At 40.6% G+C, this 17,292-nt stretch overlaps 1 protein-coding gene across 1 annotated transcript; it reads left to right on the top strand.

Annotated features, from left to right (window-relative positions):
- The first annotated feature begins 231 nt into the window (after positions 1-231).
- LOC8038901 (cytochrome P450 4V2) lies at positions 232-16,772 on the top strand. The gene is made up of 11 exons (XM_002412953.5): positions 232-466; positions 3,329-3,441; positions 5,223-5,308; positions 5,823-6,010; positions 11,454-11,523; positions 11,641-11,767; positions 12,011-12,163; positions 13,950-14,123; positions 14,231-14,297; positions 14,830-15,003; positions 16,577-16,772. Exons 1-11 carry the CDS (start codon positions 232-234, stop codon positions 16,759-16,761), a joined length of 1,572 nt encoding a protein of 523 aa, XP_002412998.3. The 3' UTR covers positions 16,762-16,772.
- Positions 16,773-17,292: the final 520 nt, after the last annotated feature.

The following is a 17,292-nucleotide window of genomic DNA, read 5'->3' as shown; positions in this document are numbered from 1 at the left end:
TCGAATAATCACAATGACAAGCTTGCATAAAACGAAGGATGTGGTAAGGAGAACGGACATCGCTGAAACGAATCTCGTGCACGCAGGAACTGTTTTGCGGCGGCAGAAGGCATCGATGACGCGATAATACTTTTCTCTGCTTGTACTTAAGCTGTTGTGTCAACTAGAATTGCGAGAAAAGCGCTGGTGATTATAGGTGGCCTACATTTGGCATCATTCATAACTTCAGAAATGCCCTCAACTTTCTTTTCTTGGACGGAACTTTGGGATGCTGCTGTGTCAATTGGGATGTTTGCCTTGGTTACTGTCTTCACCTGCGTTTGTTTTAAGATGCTGGTGCGCTGGATTAGGATCTACTTGTGCCTCCGCAATGTGCCTCAGCCAAAGGAGCGGTTTCCCTTCTCCTTGATCTTGGATATGTGGAGCATGATGTCAGCGATGGACCCTGCGCTAGACGTGCCAGCAAGTAAGGCGGAGTCGTGATTTTCACTGCGTTCTTCTTTCGTGCACGTCGTTGTTTTGGCCCAGTTATGCGCAAAATCTGGAGAATGACAAGACATTCCGGTCGAGATCTGACTAACATTTTATTTGAGCTTCGTGCTCCTGTAAAGCAAAATTTTGAAGGTCCGTTTCAGAACCGCGCGTAAAACCATGTCTCGTTTGGGGTACCTTAATAATAACATTATTAAGGTATTCCAAATAATAATGTTATAACCCGCAAGGGTTATAACAGAAAAATATCTCGTACAATAGTTTCGGCCTGCTAATTTTAACATCGAGAACCCTCCTACGGTATAAAACGTTCTCAATCTGAAACCTTACACGGTGTGAGGCGTAAATGCAAAACCGGTGCCGTTTTGCGCCTAGGGTGAGCGCTAAAACTACCCGAAGGAAGGTCGATGGCTTACGAGATCACTTTATTCCATGCCGCCTCTTTCCTTCTCCCCTTCACTGGTGACCAGAGGGCGGGTACGTGCGGAAGCGGGCAACTTCACCCGTCCCTGTTTTGCTTCTTGTTCTTTTTTTGCTGGGGTGCTTTTTTGCTGTGTTGACTTCATGTTTGCGTTCTGAAACAAACGGGAAACTACCAAAATTTCAAAGCGTGAACATGCCTGAAATTTCTAAGATTCAGTCTTGCTCAGGTATGATTATAACACGGGTTGACCCTGGTAGGGACGAGCTGAAATTCAGTATATTCGAAGGGACTGACTGTGTCAGAAAAAACAAAAACAAAAAAAAACAACAAAAAAACAATTGGGATATTCGTTACATACAGACTGAAGGTGCAGTAGTTTACCAATGAATTTAATAAGAGTAATTAGCTGTGAATTTCAATAGGTTCTGTCTTACATATAAATCGTAAATACAATACAAAAACTAAAGTCTGTTTTATACTGCGGTGAGCTGCTGTTGGATCTTAATACTTCCTCGAAATTGCAGGTTTGGTAAGTCAGCATTAAACTTCAACCTTCAACAAAACGGACGATTAGTTGGATTGTTGCATAACAGGAAGCATAACATTGATGAACCAATCGATTATAATAACAAAATGAATAGGTTTTCCACTTCGAAACGTGATGAAAGAACTAAGCAGATAAGTCGTTGAACCTTCCCTGTGAGGATGTAAAATATTCCAAGCGTGATTGAACAAACGCGTCACCTTACACCTAAAATTTTGTTTAAAATGTTTTTTTAAAATTTGTACTCACTTTTGTAAAAACCGTAGTTTGGTCAAACAGTATAAATAAATAAAAAAGAACAGACAAAATAACCGTATAACTCTTATATAATTCGTTTAAATGATTGAAACGGCATGAACGCCAAATAATCAAACATTTCAAATCTTTAGACAAGAATTTTTTTCGACGAGTTTCTGCCTTGCTCAGCAAATACATAATATACAGCTGTGAAAGTAAAAACCCAACACCTGTGTTTTGAATTAAGCCGTTAAAAAGAAACGCAACTCGTTTGGGTCACTATGTTTAAAAATACAGTAGAATAAAAAGGAGACATTTATTCACAGCCAATTTCACCAAAATTGTTTCCCCTGTTTGTACGTTCACAATCAAAGAATCTGTCAAAATATAATATGCTAAGTCCGATATTGAAAGACACGAATGTAACAAAAGTTAGTTTGGATGAAGGAACGTTCAAGACGATGATTGAAATACAAATATAAAATAAACTAAGGTTTTCATATTTGCCCCAAGCCGCTGACTAACGTTAGCTTAAGGATAAACGAGATAATGTTTTCTTAGGGTCAGTATAAAAGTTTCCGTCGAATTTTGCCAACTTCCTTCACTGCAAAAAGGCCTTTGTGGCAAAAGAAAAGGGAGCTTTCTGTTTTCGATATGGGATGGAAGTGATATCAGTGGTCCATAAATCAAGACGGCATGGTAACTTCATCCTAAACCAGATGTAATGCGCGACCAGTTTTGATGCAAAAAAAAAAAACATTCTGCAAAGAACATTAATTAAGTTTTACGCAACGAAGTGAGTGCCAAAATGCCACTGGCCGGAAAACAAACCTTACACCTTGGCAAAAGTGTTGATAATAGTTTATAAAACGTTATGGTTCATAATACGGTCTCGCTAACTTGACGACTTTAAAGTTACGATCGACTTTGTGTTAAAAACTATCACCTTATGTGACTCAATACCATTCAAGAATTACAAGAAAGGAACTCGTCATCTCCAAAAACAGAAATTAAAAAAGCGGTGGTTTAAATTTCTTTCCCCTCGTACAATTGGAGTGTAACATCTGTTACCCGAGAGCATAATATCTCGTAACGAGCCAGATATTTTTTTCTTTATTGAGCGCGTTTTTTGAGACTTAGATGTGTTATGATCTGTTTTTATCTGAATGCCGCTTAAACTTCATTGCTTGTGCCATTGTTCTTCTTGGTATGAAGGGTCTCTTTTTCCCCCTTTTTAAGAGCCCTGATAAGGAGTAGTAATAGTACTAACTAGAACAAATAAAATAAATACCACCAGTGCCACAATGCCGGCTGCAATTTTGTGTAGTTGTAAATTTTGGAAGTTGCTAAACTCATTCCACTGTCTAGACGTTCCTTTCTTTGTCTGTTCCTTTAACAGAAAGTCTTTTTTTTTCTTTTCTGCACCACAGTTTCAGGTGTTAAACGACGTTACTAGCTACCACCGGCTCGCCTGCGCATTTACAGTCTTTTCATTCCTCTGACTGTACTTGTGGGTGGTTCTTGGCATTTTCGGCCCAGAAGTCGAATTGCAACACTTCTGTGGTGGTTACTAGGACATCTCGTAGACAGAGATGCAACCTTTTCAGGACTCCTGTAATTTGTCTTTGCAGAACTGTTCAACTATTTTCACTACATGTTCCAGCAAGTTGTTGATCAGGAGCTAACTGTGGCTTTTTACGGGCCGCAACCGTTTCTTATCGCCTTGACACCGAACGCGGCAGAGGTACGTGGTTTGAGATTAACGCACAAGAAACTGCATATGTCTAAAGCCTTCTATGAAATTGTCAGCATCGTAATTGAACTCTACCAAACACGCAGTCAATTTTACAATGTAGTACCAAAGTCAAATGGTAGCTCTGCTGTGGCACCAGAATATTTTTTGGATGACCAGCAGCCCTATTTTACGTGCATCTAGTCCTCTTTCCTTCATTGGTTTTCATTTCCGCTCTGCGGGCATTTTTTGTTTAATATTGGAAATACCATATTGTGTAATGCTTTATTGAAGGTATGAACCTTATTGGTTTTTAAATGCATGTTCCTCCCTGCCACGACCCACAAACCAGCAATAGGTTAAAAAAATGTTGTGGTCTTATTGGGAGTGCATCTGTGCTACTTTCACTCAACTATTTATTTCTCTAATGTTATTTTTCTATTTTGTTAAATTTACCCCTTTTTAACCATGTGGATGGTTTTAAGTCTGAGTATGACTTATTAAGCATTTATATTTGTGGTGAATATGTATCATGTTTTCTGTTTTACCACAAAGGCCGTAGGGCTGTTGGTAAGCACGTTAAAAACAAACAACGAAGATTCAACATTGAATATTATGCGGTTTTACGTAAAACGCCATTTAATTACTTCACCCCTCTTTGAGAGCATATACAAGCGTCAAACTTTCGTTGTGCCAGTGTACATTTGGACGAGCTTATCGGGCATATGCAAACTATGAAGCACAGAATGCTAAAGTACCTCCAGCTTTTCTAAAAAAATAAATTATTCGCAGAAACGGGAAGATCCTACCAGTATTATGCGGAATGGTTTTGGGGGTGAGTGGGAAAGGGGTGCTAACATTTGTTTACGGACGTTTTCTTTCTGTTCTGCTAGTCAATATTTTGAAAAAAGGCTCGTGTATGTTTCAGTGTTCGAATCACTTCTTCTTTAGTTCATCCTCGCTTTTTATTCAAAAAGTCTAAGATAATGCTAAATAACTTAAATATATTAAGCGAATATAAACCACTGAAAAAAGATTTATATTTGGCTCAATTAATCTTACTAAATTTATTAGTACAACCATAGCCCCATATATAGGGGGAAAGCCTGCGATGTCCGCGCATGATCCGATCGCCAAAATGGGAGGGACGAAAGGACCAAACATTAAAAAAGTGGCGTTGGGCGGAGAGCGCACCGTGTGGCCGCTTCCCAAAATACTCCTTTCTTTTATTTTGTTCTTCGTCACGTCAAGTCAACTGTCCCCACCAAGGACGCGACACACCATCCTCTCAGTCCCTCGGCGCATACTCCTTCAGTATTTGCTCCACCCCGGAGTGCCAAAGGACGTTTCCCGTTTCCCCTTTCCTCTCAAAAAGCACCAGGACAGGAGGTTAGTCTAGAGATTTTTTGCGCGACACAAGGGACAATCAAAGGTTGTTCTGAGGAGTTATGAAGGAGGCCATTCGTCTTTTGCTCTAGTCTACCACACAATACGAAAAAAAAAGAGAAAGAAACGAGGGCTAGTTTGCTTTACCGAACCAGTGTGGCGCTGCTAATCACCCCCCCCCCCCCCCCCGCGCCACGTCTCTGTTTTACGGTGACCGGATCAACTATTGTTCAGACGTCGAAGGTGCTGGCTTTCCACTATATAGGAGGCTATGTCACAAGAAATAGGTTTTAGACATCGTCTGGTTTCAGGGTTTTCAGTTACGTCTGCGGATACGATTAGTCCGCATTCGAAGTTAACCCCATTATATTAACCTCTTGTTTCGATCCACTTTTTACATGGTCAAGCGTGTGCTTTCAAACAGCGAGAATCTGAACAAGTCATTCCTCTATGACATGATGAAAAGTTGGATTGGAAATGGTCTCTTGACAAGGTATGTTAATGAAGAACTGCTTGCTTTTAAATTTCCAATGAAAAAATAATAAAACTTCAAATGTGAAGAATCGTGCCAAAACGATCATTACCATATCGAGTCTACTAAATATTTATTAGAGTCAGAAACGTTCCCGACCTTAGTGATGTCAGCTGGATATAGGTAACTTTTAAAGGGGGGTCGTCCAATTTTTATCTACTGAAAACTTTGGGCTCTAAAGTGTTACAAAATAGCCAAGAAATTCGTGTATATATCACGAAAACTGGCCAGGGATCTAGGCTGCCTGTTTTGAAATGCGCTTCAGTATTTCTGGATTTACGACACACTATGGAAAACATCATTTATCTCTGCACGCAAGTCCTAAGAATGTGTTTTGTGTCTTGCGTGGATTCAGGATAGGCATTAAGCCATTCATCATAGTCGTACAAAATGCCCTCGGAACACGACCAACAAAAGCAGTCGTGCGTTCGAAAATGAAGTACTCGATCTAAGCTTTTCTTCGCAATGCCTTCAGCTACAAGGACATTTGGAAGAAGAGGCGGAAAGTCCTCACGCCTGCGTTCCATTTCCGTGTCCTCGAAGACTACGTGCCTGTCATGAACCGAAGAGCGTCCGAATTGGTGAAGAAGATGAACTCACTGAGCAGCGGTAGCTTCGACCTCCTCCCCGTCATGAGGATCGCTGCCTTCGGAATACTTTTTGGTAAGTTCAAATTTGGGCTGGGCGTCGATTAAAAGTTGTAACCCTATTAACCGACACCTTTTATTTTATTAATTAATATATGAACCTCTCTCGTTCATTTTCATGCCCAATATTAAAAAATATCTTAATTAATATTTTGTTTACTTTTTTATTTTATTTTGCTGGTTATGCGGTAATGGGCGCAATATACAATTTTCACTGTAAATCAACCTCGATATGTAGTTGAAAACATGTTCAAAGGCACTCACCCTCACGTATTATTACTTCAGCTGCATTAGTCCAAGAGGCTCGTTGATATTCTTCGGCAAGAGCGACTTCCTATGATCATTTACAATACTCCCTGCTAGGCTAAATGGACACTCGGACGGCGTTGAAATAGCCGGGACAACTGTAACCTTCTGCACTTGCCAGGAGTTACCAGTTGTGCCCCTACAGTTCACTTTAAGCTAAATTTTGACCTAAAGTTTGCCCTTCGTCCAGGTGTACTGCGTGGTGAAAGCGTGTAGATTTTACTTTTTTTTTGAGTCATCAAGAGTTTACGCATTAACCGGTTAAAAAGATTAATCGCGATTTAAGCATTAATTGATGAATCGTTAGGTTAATCGATCAATCGCCCAGCCCTAGCCTGGATGAGAAGTTGAAAAAACAACAACACTGATATTATAAGCGTAGTAACTAACTTCGCAACTACTTTTCATCGGCTGCTGTAACACAAGCAGTAACTCATTCTGGGATCGCGAGGTCAGCGAACGCCCCATATCCTGGAACCGCGTAGTGTAAGGTTTCAAGGCATCTACACCGAAGTAGTCACCGCGAACCCGCTCCTTCTCCCGGAATGTCGTGACCGCGGTTGGTAAGGTTGTGTAATGTTTAGGACAAAGAAAGCAGGTAAATAAATATTTTTGAAGATAAAGGAAGTAGGCAGGCGAGCTGGTTAATGTTACACATTTTTGAAAACCGGAGACGACGGACGAAGAGGGGGACAACACACAAAACGTCTCAAACGCAGCTACTAAATTTTATTTGAACAGTCGTTTATATAGCATCTCTCCCACACGTCTTCCGGAACTTCCCACGTCACAGCAACTTTTAGCCAAGGTACATCTCGTCTTGACCCTTTTTTTTTTCTCTCTCTCTCTCTCTTATCACCTCACTTAGTTTGTACAAAGCATTGCAATACAAGCACCATCATCACACCCGCTAAAGTCGGACCCAAGGAACCACACCTTCACACCCTACGTAACCTAACTGGCAAAAAAAAAAAAAAATTGATAACAACACAAAACTTTTTGGGTCGCTTCGTCTAGTCTGATAACAATTCAAATCTCCGAACTCCCTTCATTGTCGCAACCCCCGAAGGTCGGACCCAACGCACACACCTTCACACAAGCTGCAAGTTCTAACTCGCATCTCGTATCACGCACAAACACGCCGCATTAAAACATACAAAAAAAAAATTTACAACAACAAAAATTTTCGGGTCGCTTCGTCTAATGCGATTGACGGCTGACTGATACAGTTTCCTACAGTCGTGATTCTAATTGTCTCTTTCAAAACTCTTTTTGCGCAATCTTTTTCTTTGCTCAAAACAACAGTAGACCCCCACTCCGGCAGACAATTATTGCACTCCTGTACGTGTTTAGCAATCTCAGAGTTTGAAGACCCGATCCTAACTGCCCTCATGTGTTCAAGCAGTCTCTCATTCAAGCACCTTTTTGTCTGCCCCACGTAGGTGAAACCGCAGGCCATTGGAATATCGTACACTACACCAACCTGGCAATCAACGGCAGCTTCTCTGTGCCGTTTCTGACAACCTCGCGCCCCTTCCACGAACGGCGTAAGCCTGTTCAACTTAAAGTCGGGAGTGAAGACCACCTTTATCTTGAATCTCCCAGCAACCGCCAACAAGTTGTGCGAAAACTTATGGAAAAAAGGAATGCACACTACCCTCTCTGGTTTCTCAATTTCTTTCCTCACTTCTCCTCTGAGTCTCACCACACACTTCCTTGCGACACCCTCCACAAGGCTACTCTTATACCCTGCCTCCTTAATGCGTTCTAATTGTCTTATAACAGCTTTATGTACTTTGTGCCGACAAGATTTTTTCAAAGCGTTGTCTAGCAGAGACATGACCACCCCTCTTTTAGCCAATTTGGAATGGCAACTTTTGTAGGGCAACAAAGGTTTTGCCGCTACTTTTCCATATTCCCAGCACAACCCGTCCACCGTGTCCAACCTAAGATCTAAAAACTGCAGCTCACCTTCAACAGGCTCCTCACTGCTAAAGGACAACTCAGGCGCTGCTTGTACTATGAGATCTTTGATCTCAGGCAGTGCTCCCTTCTCAACCGAACATATCAAAATATCATCAACGTATCTCCTGATCAACACTGACCCTGTTGGGAATGATTGTACAATTTGTCCCAAGGCCGAATCCAAAGAAGCCAAATAAATCTCGGACAAAGCCGGTGCCAACGATGAACCTATACAGACCCCTTTCTTTTGAGCGTATTTGCCCCCCTCAAATTCTACAGCTGTGGAGTCTAGATATAATTCCGTTAAGGTAAGAAAACTTCCTACGTCTATCCCGGACTGTGACTGGAACCGAACTAAGTTTTCCTCCAACAAGTCCCTTACTCTCGAGAGAAGCAAAGGTTGATGGAGGGAGTAATACAAGTCTTTAATGTCTAGTGACATGACTTCGCACTTCTGCTGGTGAAAAGGCGCCAAACAGCTCACAAGCTCTTCCGACTTTCTGAGACCAATAGGACTGTTCAACTCGATTGTCGACAGACAACCTTGGAGGAAAGTCGACACAACCTTCTGCCAAGTTCCATTCTCGTTGACAACTACCCTAAGCGGCAACATAGGCTTGTGGTCTTTTAGAAAAAAATTTGATAGAAAACGAGTCCCTTGTGACCTCTCCAACCTTTTTCGCCACTTTCTCCATCTCACACTCATTCAGAATTTCCAGCACATTCCTTTTTATCTGTCTGAGGTTAACCTTGACAGGCTGAAACAACCCCGCAATCGCTGCTCTTGATTTCTGTCGAAACTCGGGCTCTGGCAAAATCGCAAACTTCCCGGTTTTGTCAGTCTGTAGCACTGAAAGTTTACCCACTGGTAACTCTTTCTTAAGCTCCTTAACAGCTTTGAAATCTCTTTTTTCAGGTCTATTCCCAGGACCAACTAACCTTGAAACAGCCTTAATTGATTGGTCTACGAAACCTTGCCTCGCGTCCATTGGAACCCTCGCAGCTATGCTGTGGATGCATGACACAATATCCAACCTCGACGGCTCAACGTTCAAACAAAACTTGGGACCTTTTTCTAACAACGAAGCCGAACGCCTCGAAACGACCACATTCATTGGGTTAACCACGTTGGAGTACTAGACAACGCTTTGAAAAAATCTTGTCGGCACAAAGTACATAAAGCTGTTTTAAGACAATTAGAACGCATTAAGGAGGCAGGGTATAAGAGTAGCCTTGTGGAGGGTGTCGCAAGGAAGTGTGTGGTGAGACTCAGAGGAGAAGTGAGGAAAGAAATTGAGAAACCAGAGAGGGTAGTGTGCATTCCTTTTTTCCATAAGTTTTCGCACAACTTGTTGGCGGTTGCTGGGAGATTCAAGATAAAGGTGGTCTTCACTCCCGACTTTAAGTTGAACAGGCTTACGCCGTTCGTGGGAGGGGCGCGAGGTTGTCAGAAACGGCACAGAGAAGCTGCCGTTGATTGCCAGGTTGGTGTAGTGTACGATATTCCAATGGCCTGCGGTTTCACCTACGTGGGGCAGACAAAAAGGTGCTTGAATGAGAGACTGCTTGAACACATGAGGGCAGTTAGGATCGGGTCTTCAAACTCTGAGATTGCTAAACACGTACAGGAGTGCAACAATTGTCTGCCGGAGTGGGGGTCTACTGTTGTTTTGAGCAAAGAAAAAGATTGCGCAAAGAGTTTTGAAAGAGACAATTAGAATCACGACTGTAGGAAACTGTATCAGTCAGCCGTCAATCGCATTAGACGAAGCGACCCGAAAAATTTTTGCTGTTGTAAATTTTTTTTTTGTATGTTTTAATGTGGCGTGTTTGTGCGTGATACGAGATGCGAGTTATGCCTTGCAGCTTGTGTGAAGGTGTGTGCGTTGGGTCCGACCTTCGGGGGTTGCGACAATGAAGGGAGTTCGGAGATTTGAATTGTTATCAGACTAGACGAAGCGACCCAAAAAGTTTTGTGTTGTTATCAATTTTATTTTTTTGCCAGTTAGGTTACGTGGGGTGTGAAGGTATGGTTCCTTGGGTCCGACTTTAGCGGGTGTGATGATGGTGCTTGTATTGCAATGCTTTGTACAAACTAAGTGAGGTGATAAGAGAGAGAGAGAGAAAAAAAAGGGTCAAGACGAGATATACCCTGGCTAAAAGTTGCTGTGACGTGGGAAGTTCCGGAAGACGTGTGGGAGAGATGCTATATAAACGACTGTTCAAATAAAATTTAGTAGCTGCGTTTGAGACGTTTTGTGTGTTGTCCCCCTCTTCGTCCGTCGTCTCCGGTTTTCAAAAATGTGTAAAATAAATATTTGTTGCAAAGCCGCACACCGACGTTTCTAGGGCGTCCCATTTCGACCTCCGTGTTCGTGGTGCAGTCCACGCCACACAGCAGCACCGCCACAACCCGCGTTGATAGCACGCCGCTCACGGACGCACGCATGTACAAACCAGACAAGAAAGTTGCGCAAGAGCCTGCTCCTTGCGATTGACAAGGCGCCTGCCTTGGCCCTGACGCCGAGCTATTGGCCAACGCGATCGCCGGCTTTCCCGCTTCCCCAGCATTGCTCTTTGTCGCTTCTTTCTCCCGCTCGCTCGTTGTGCCTGGTTGGCGTTTCTATGTTCTCGTTGACGTTTTTTTATTTTTATTAACGAAGAAAACATAGTGCTGTTAGAAGCATGCTTTCACGGAACAAAGGTTCGCGCTGTATGCCGATTAGCGGTATTTATCGCGTATATGCTAGCAACGGACTTTGCGACCGTAAAACGTTTTTTCATAATCATTTCTTGCATAAAACAATGGAACTAATTCGAGTTTAATGAATCTCTCGTGCAGGCGCGCTAGATACGTAAAAAAGAACGGGCGTTTGTTAAGATGTTTTAAACTTTTTGTGCTTACCCACCGAGACGTTGTCCAGCCGACCTTTTTTTAAATAAATTTCAGGCGGCAGGAGGGTGGGCGATGACTCGGGATATTACGTATGTCAATGATTGGAGACGCGGTTTGGATGAAAGCTCGGGATAACCTCAATCGGAACACGAGCATCGCAGTATATTTTATTAACTTCTATGTGAATGACAATATCTAGACTAGACATAAATTTGCTGGGGCTTTCCAACTTAGTCTGGCCAATTTTCTACAGCTTGTCGATCCTCAATGACATTGTTTTTGTAAATTTCAGAGACAGCCATGGGCATTCAATTAGATGAAAATGAAGTTCTGAGAACAGGATTCTTACAAGTGAATGACGAGTAAGTGATATTTTGTATACACAAAGAGTGACTACGTATGGTATTAGATTCTGCGAAAATATTGTCAAATTTAGTCAAAGCTATCGCATGTACGCTATCTGGTTTTACCCTTTACAGAATTTCCTCTAGCATCATAGCCAGGATGCTAAATATATATCACTGGCTGGATATCACGTATGGATTCAGTCCTGAAGGAAGGCGATATTATAAAAAAGTTGAACTGATAAAGGAATACACACAAAAAGTGAGTACGGTTTTGTAAAGACTAGTGCACTAAGGTTGTTTCTTCAGCATAGTGTTCTCTATCGTATCGTCGCCAACGTGACTAAAGTGTTCATGACTTTGGCAGTTCACTTGAAATAAACTTATGATTCTGCGCGTCATATTATCGGCGCGTTTCTTATTTGAAATGACTAATGCGTTTTAGCGCTTATTTGTTAAGAGCAATCGGCAATATTTTGCTCTTCTTTCTGACGTGTCATTACAGATATTAAGGACGAGGAAGGCAACATACAAGATAGGTGTAGAGGAGAAGGACCGAAATAAAAGTTTTATGGATATCTTATTACGAATGCACATGGATGAGGGCATCTTTACTGAAGACGAAATTCGTGAAGAGGTCAACACATTCATGATTGGGGTGAGTTTTCACCACAAGGTCTATTTTTCATATAGGTTAGTAATGTAATCAAAGCACTGTATTTTTGGCGGTGTAACACATATTCCGTGTTGTAAACCTTCCCGAAGCTGACTTGAAGGTTTACCTTTATTGATTCCAAGAGTTCTTATACACGACTGAAATAGTATATGAAAACCTGTTTGGGATTTTGAGTATGCTAGCGGTTCTTTTTTCATGTACACACACAAAAAAGGACGTCGAAATTACGAGGACAGAGGGAGTCGAGTATTAATCAGGAGCTTCTGTCGCAGCCGGAAATCAAGCCAGGTATGATTAAAAATTTGTGTCAGCAGCATCTTTTTTCAGGCGACCCTATATATTTAGAAAAAAGTGGTGCTGAGAATACATTACGGTCACAAGCTACAAATGTTGAGTAAAATGATAAAGTACAGGCGTTGATGTGTGAGGCAGACAATTAAGCCAGACGCCAAGACGTGGGCGTAAACTATTAGGAAGCATAGAGTACCCAAGTGAAAATGTCAGTTAACTGCAACGCACTCTTAATGTAGAAGAGGGATTATTTTGTAATCTACCTAAATGATAATGGTGATTGAAAATATCACCTCGAAGTTAAACAGAATCAAGGTTTATCTTTGAGTTGCAAATGATTAAACACTTCCAAGTTTCACAATCCTAGCCAAGTGGTATACCAAATGTAATTGTTTCTACTTGGTAGATAGTGGTACGTGAAGTACAGGGTGTCACAAAACAAATTTACAGAGTTTTTGTTTACCATAAAAATGAACTAGGCATCGCCGAACGCTCATTCTCCTCCCAAAGGTAGCGCTAGCGGTCACAACCAAATACCAAAGTTTCAGCCCGATCCGTTACCTTATTCAAAAGTTACAAGTGATTTTCTGAAAAATTGAATGAGAAAAGGGAGTCCATTTTATCCGTTTTCGGTTTCTGCTGCCATAGAGTCTCGTGTATTCGAAAACACCGTCGGGCGCCATTTTCCCATTGAAAGTTTCAGAAAATCAGATAGAACTTTTGAACAAGGTATTGGATCGGGCTGAAACTTTGGCATCTGGTTGTGACCTCTAGCGGTACCTTTGGGCGGAGAATGAGCGTTCGGCGATGCCTAGTTTATTTTTGCGGAAAAAAAGAGAAGAAAAAAAAGAAGAAAACGTGTAAATTGTTTTTGGTGAGACCCTGTATATAGTTCTCCACCAGAAATCAAAATTATTTAAAAGAACATTGCTTTTTTTGATGATATTATTACTGATCACGGCGGACGCTATGTTAGGAGTGTAAAGTGATAAATACAAAAATATTCATGCGAAATTTGATAATTACCTTTTTAAATATTTCTATTAGCTGGGAAACGTCAATAAAAGGTCTCTTTGTTGCAATAATATGCCATAACTGTTGTTAATATTCAGAGACTAAATTGTACACCGCAGTATTTTCTTGCAATGTGAAGCCTTAAAAGACAAATAAAAAACCTAAAAGCAAACAAAAAGTTAGAGGGATTTTTATTCCACCTAACTAAAAGAGACCACGTTAACCAAGGAAAAAATCCCTGCAAGTAATAGGGTTAAAGTAATTTTCAATCTTAAACATACGATGTAATTCAAGTACTGTTGGCTCCGCGTTTAGTTTTGTTGTATACTTGTATATCGTGTGGTTTCGCATTCTCAAGAATCTTCCATAGGAAGAAGGGATAATCTTTTTTCTCCGGCGCAAGGCAAAATACACTGTATTGTATTATTCGACAAAGAATAAATATGTCAAAAAACACCCACAGGGTTTTGACACAACTGCCACTGCTGCTGCTTTTGCGGTTCATCTCCTGGGAAATCATCCGGAAGCTCAAGCGAAGGTTCATGACGAGATTGACTCCGTCTTTGGAAATGATCGAGAGAGACCGGTGACTACAGATGATATCCGAAACCTCAAGTACCTGGATTGTGTTCTGAAGGTATTTTAGATTCAGCATGCATACATGACAGTTTTTGTGAGGGGAAGTTCTGGTGAAAAATATGTTGATGACCTTTATTTTTATACATCTTTTTATATTGTTTCCAGGAAACTCTTCGCTTGTATCCCCCCATACCAGCAATAGCAAGGAAGATTGATGAGGACGTCGTGATAGGTACGGGTCTGAAGTGCTTCACATGCTGTGCGATAACGAGACTATAATTTTGATTAAAAGGTTTAGTAACATAGTTATAATTTAAAATATGCACTTCCTGCGATATTAGGTACAGTGATACCGACATTAATTAGCCAACGACAATGTTATACTTCACTAGATATTTACATTTTGCCTCTTTAACATGAGATATATTTACAGTCACTAAATATAATTTTTCATTGTGGATAAGTGAAAACATTTATAAATACCAGTTACATATATATCCTATTTCAGAAAGCTTCGTCTGGTGAGCCAAACGTGTATGTTTGAGTAATTCTTAACTTGATGAAAGCCCTTTTTAATTATAACCAGCTATCAAAAAGGTTATGGAAACATCTTGATTGAGCGAATCGTGCGCAATAAAGATAAAACTATTTGAGACAGATTCTTGTAAAGAGGCTTTAGATAGCGCTCATCAATTTAAAATAAATTCCTGTTTTGTTGATTCTCGAGTATGCATGTCACATGCCCACAACATTTCTGCTTGCAGGAAAGCACACCATTCCAAAGGGCACTGTGTCCATAGTGATGCTATACTTCTTGCATCGACATCCTAGGTTTTTTGAGAAGCCGGATGCCTTTTTCCCCGAGAGGTTTCTAGATTACGCAGATCGACATCCGTTTTTGTACATTCCTTTTTCTGGTGGAGCTCGCAATTGCATTGGTAAGCAATTTTATTGATTTCTTAATAAAAATAAAACGGATGGATTGCGAAGCCTCATCAAGTAGTATAGCTTCACACTTCATGTAAAAATTGCTTAACATTCAGATTTTTTCTTGGGAATAAATTATATTTTTGGGAACAATTATATACTGTGATGGGTCTGATGGAATTACAACTTATTTATTTATTTATTTCGTTTTACGTGCCTAAAACAACCATGCAGGTGTCCCTTTTATTGCACAAATATATAAATATTAACAAAAAAACACAATTGCAGGTTTCAAACACAAAGTAACAAACACACAATATTGACAGTTCGGCAACAAGCATTTTCACTTGGTTCCTGGACACCTTAATGTCACTGCATATATCAAGTACAGCATCTTGAATACTGGTAAACAGAGATTGTATCCGTGACAGAGGAGATGGTTTACAGATGGTGTGAATGCTGAAAGTACTGCGGGTTCTAGTGGAACGAGGAGGGACACGAATATTTACATGTCGTAAAAGCGAAGCATTGTCAAGTACGCTATTTACAATTTTGGACAGAAAAGCTAAGTCGGGCTCTGCTTTTCTATTGGTCAATGGTATCAATATAATCTTATTAAACAGGAAAGTGTATTCAAAATAGAAACGGCGTTGGAAGTAGCGATCATAAACAATACGTATTAGTTTGTGTTGCACATTTTCAATGGTCATTGCTTGTGTTCTTGATAACGAATTCCAGACCACAGAACCGAACTCAAGTCTAGACCTGACTAGGGCACAAAATAAACGAATAATGAAGCCAGGTTCTTGAATAGCTGAGTAATACGCCATATAATATCCAACATTCTCGTCGCCCTACCAACAATATTAATTATTAACATTATTATGGTTCATGATTATACCGTTAGCACAAAGTGAAGATGTTGCAAAGGTTGTCGTTAGAATTCAATGCAAAGAATGAAAAATGTCCGAGTTAGGAATAATGTTTATGCGTACTGTGTTTCTAATTGAAATTGGTTAACCTTTTATGATTTCGATCTAAAATGTTTGAAGATAATATAGCAATTGCTGCCGTTCTTCCGGCGAATTAACGGTTTGACACAGTTTTGATTTGCTTAGAACAGCCGGGAGATGAGACAAGAGTCGAATGTCCCAGAATCCTGAAGATGTGGCATATAAATCCGTTTCTATTTTGATAAAGCCTATTTATTCAAGAAATTAAATTCGGTTCCTCTTGTGAATAGAAGTATACACCGCCCAAAGAAAGTTACGGAACGGCGGTTTATTTGTTCAGGATACTACATTTTTACTTAAAATATCATCGAATTTCTGACTAATAATAGCAGCATAACAAATGGTCAGAGTTAGGTTCTAAAATTGTATTCGTATTTTACAACAAACCACTACAACAAAACAAAATAGGTATCTGAACACTCGACGGAATTTCAGATCAGTAGCTGAGAGAGGCGACGCTGAATATGAAAGCAATAGTTCATTTCTGAGCAGTAATTGGTGCGAAGATATCATTTTTAACTAGTGAATAGGATAGTACCTAACTAACCAAGGGTTCCCCATCTGCTCACAGGTCAGAAGTTTGCCCAACTGGAAGATAAAATTCTCCTTACGCACATCATGCGGCACTTCAAAGTTGAATCAGAGCTGTCAATGGAACAACTGCAGATGTCGCTGGAATTGGTACTGCGTCCTACACAGGGGCTCCATCTGAAGGTCACTCCGAGAGTTGCAGGGGTCGAGAAGACCACCAACTGAAGAAGCGCGTTAAGGTTGCCTACATGCAGCAGAAAACTCACCAAGAAGTCACCTGTTTCAGAACTGTGTTGCAACGACGAACACAATTTGGTTACTCAATATCGTCCCAATGCGAAAAGAGCGACTGTGAAGATATGAGTGTCCAGTATTTTGTACTCAGTAAAGCGGTCCAAAATTACTGTAGTTTCAAAAAAACAAAAAACAAAAACACATAACAAATCAAGCCGCCCTCTAGATCCCAACAAAGTTTACATATGAGATAGATAAGCATAAGGACAATGGAAGACGAATTGCAGAACTAATGTAGAAATTTAGAGCAGTTGGTTCACGGCTTTGACTTAAAGTCCTACTCAACAAGATAAGGATGGCTGGCTAAATTTTTAATATATCATTATTTGAATTATTTTTTAATTTTTTCTTCAAACAACTGTGTCTTCCCCATATATTGTATCAGCAGTACGTCCTGTATACATAGCTTCCAAGCAACGCCATTGCTGGGTACTGACTGTTATTTCTACTCACTGGTTTCTT

Source organism: Ixodes scapularis, unplaced genomic scaffold, assembly GCF_016920785.2.
Source record: "Ixodes scapularis isolate PalLabHiFi unplaced genomic scaffold, ASM1692078v2 PGA_scaffold3__209_contigs__length_174095766, whole genome shotgun sequence".
NCBI classification, from domain to species: domain Eukaryota; kingdom Metazoa; phylum Arthropoda; class Arachnida; order Ixodida; family Ixodidae; genus Ixodes; species Ixodes scapularis.
Note: the sequence above shows the minus strand (reverse complement) of the source record. Positions and strands in the feature narration are given on the sequence as shown.

Excerpts from the sequence above, each read along its gene's own strand:
- LOC8038901 (XM_002412953.5), top strand. The coding sequence starts at position 232 with ATGCCCTCAACTTTCTTTTCTTGGACGGAACTTTGGGATGCTGCTGTG. Across the intron at positions 5,309-5,822 it reads GGAAATGGTCTCTTGACAAG|CTACAAGGACATTTGGAAGA; the intron begins GTATGTTAATGA and ends CAATGCCTTCAG. Across the intron at positions 14,124-14,230 it reads ACCTGGATTGTGTTCTGAAG|GAAACTCTTCGCTTGTATCC; the intron begins GTATTTTAGATT and ends TATTGTTTCCAG.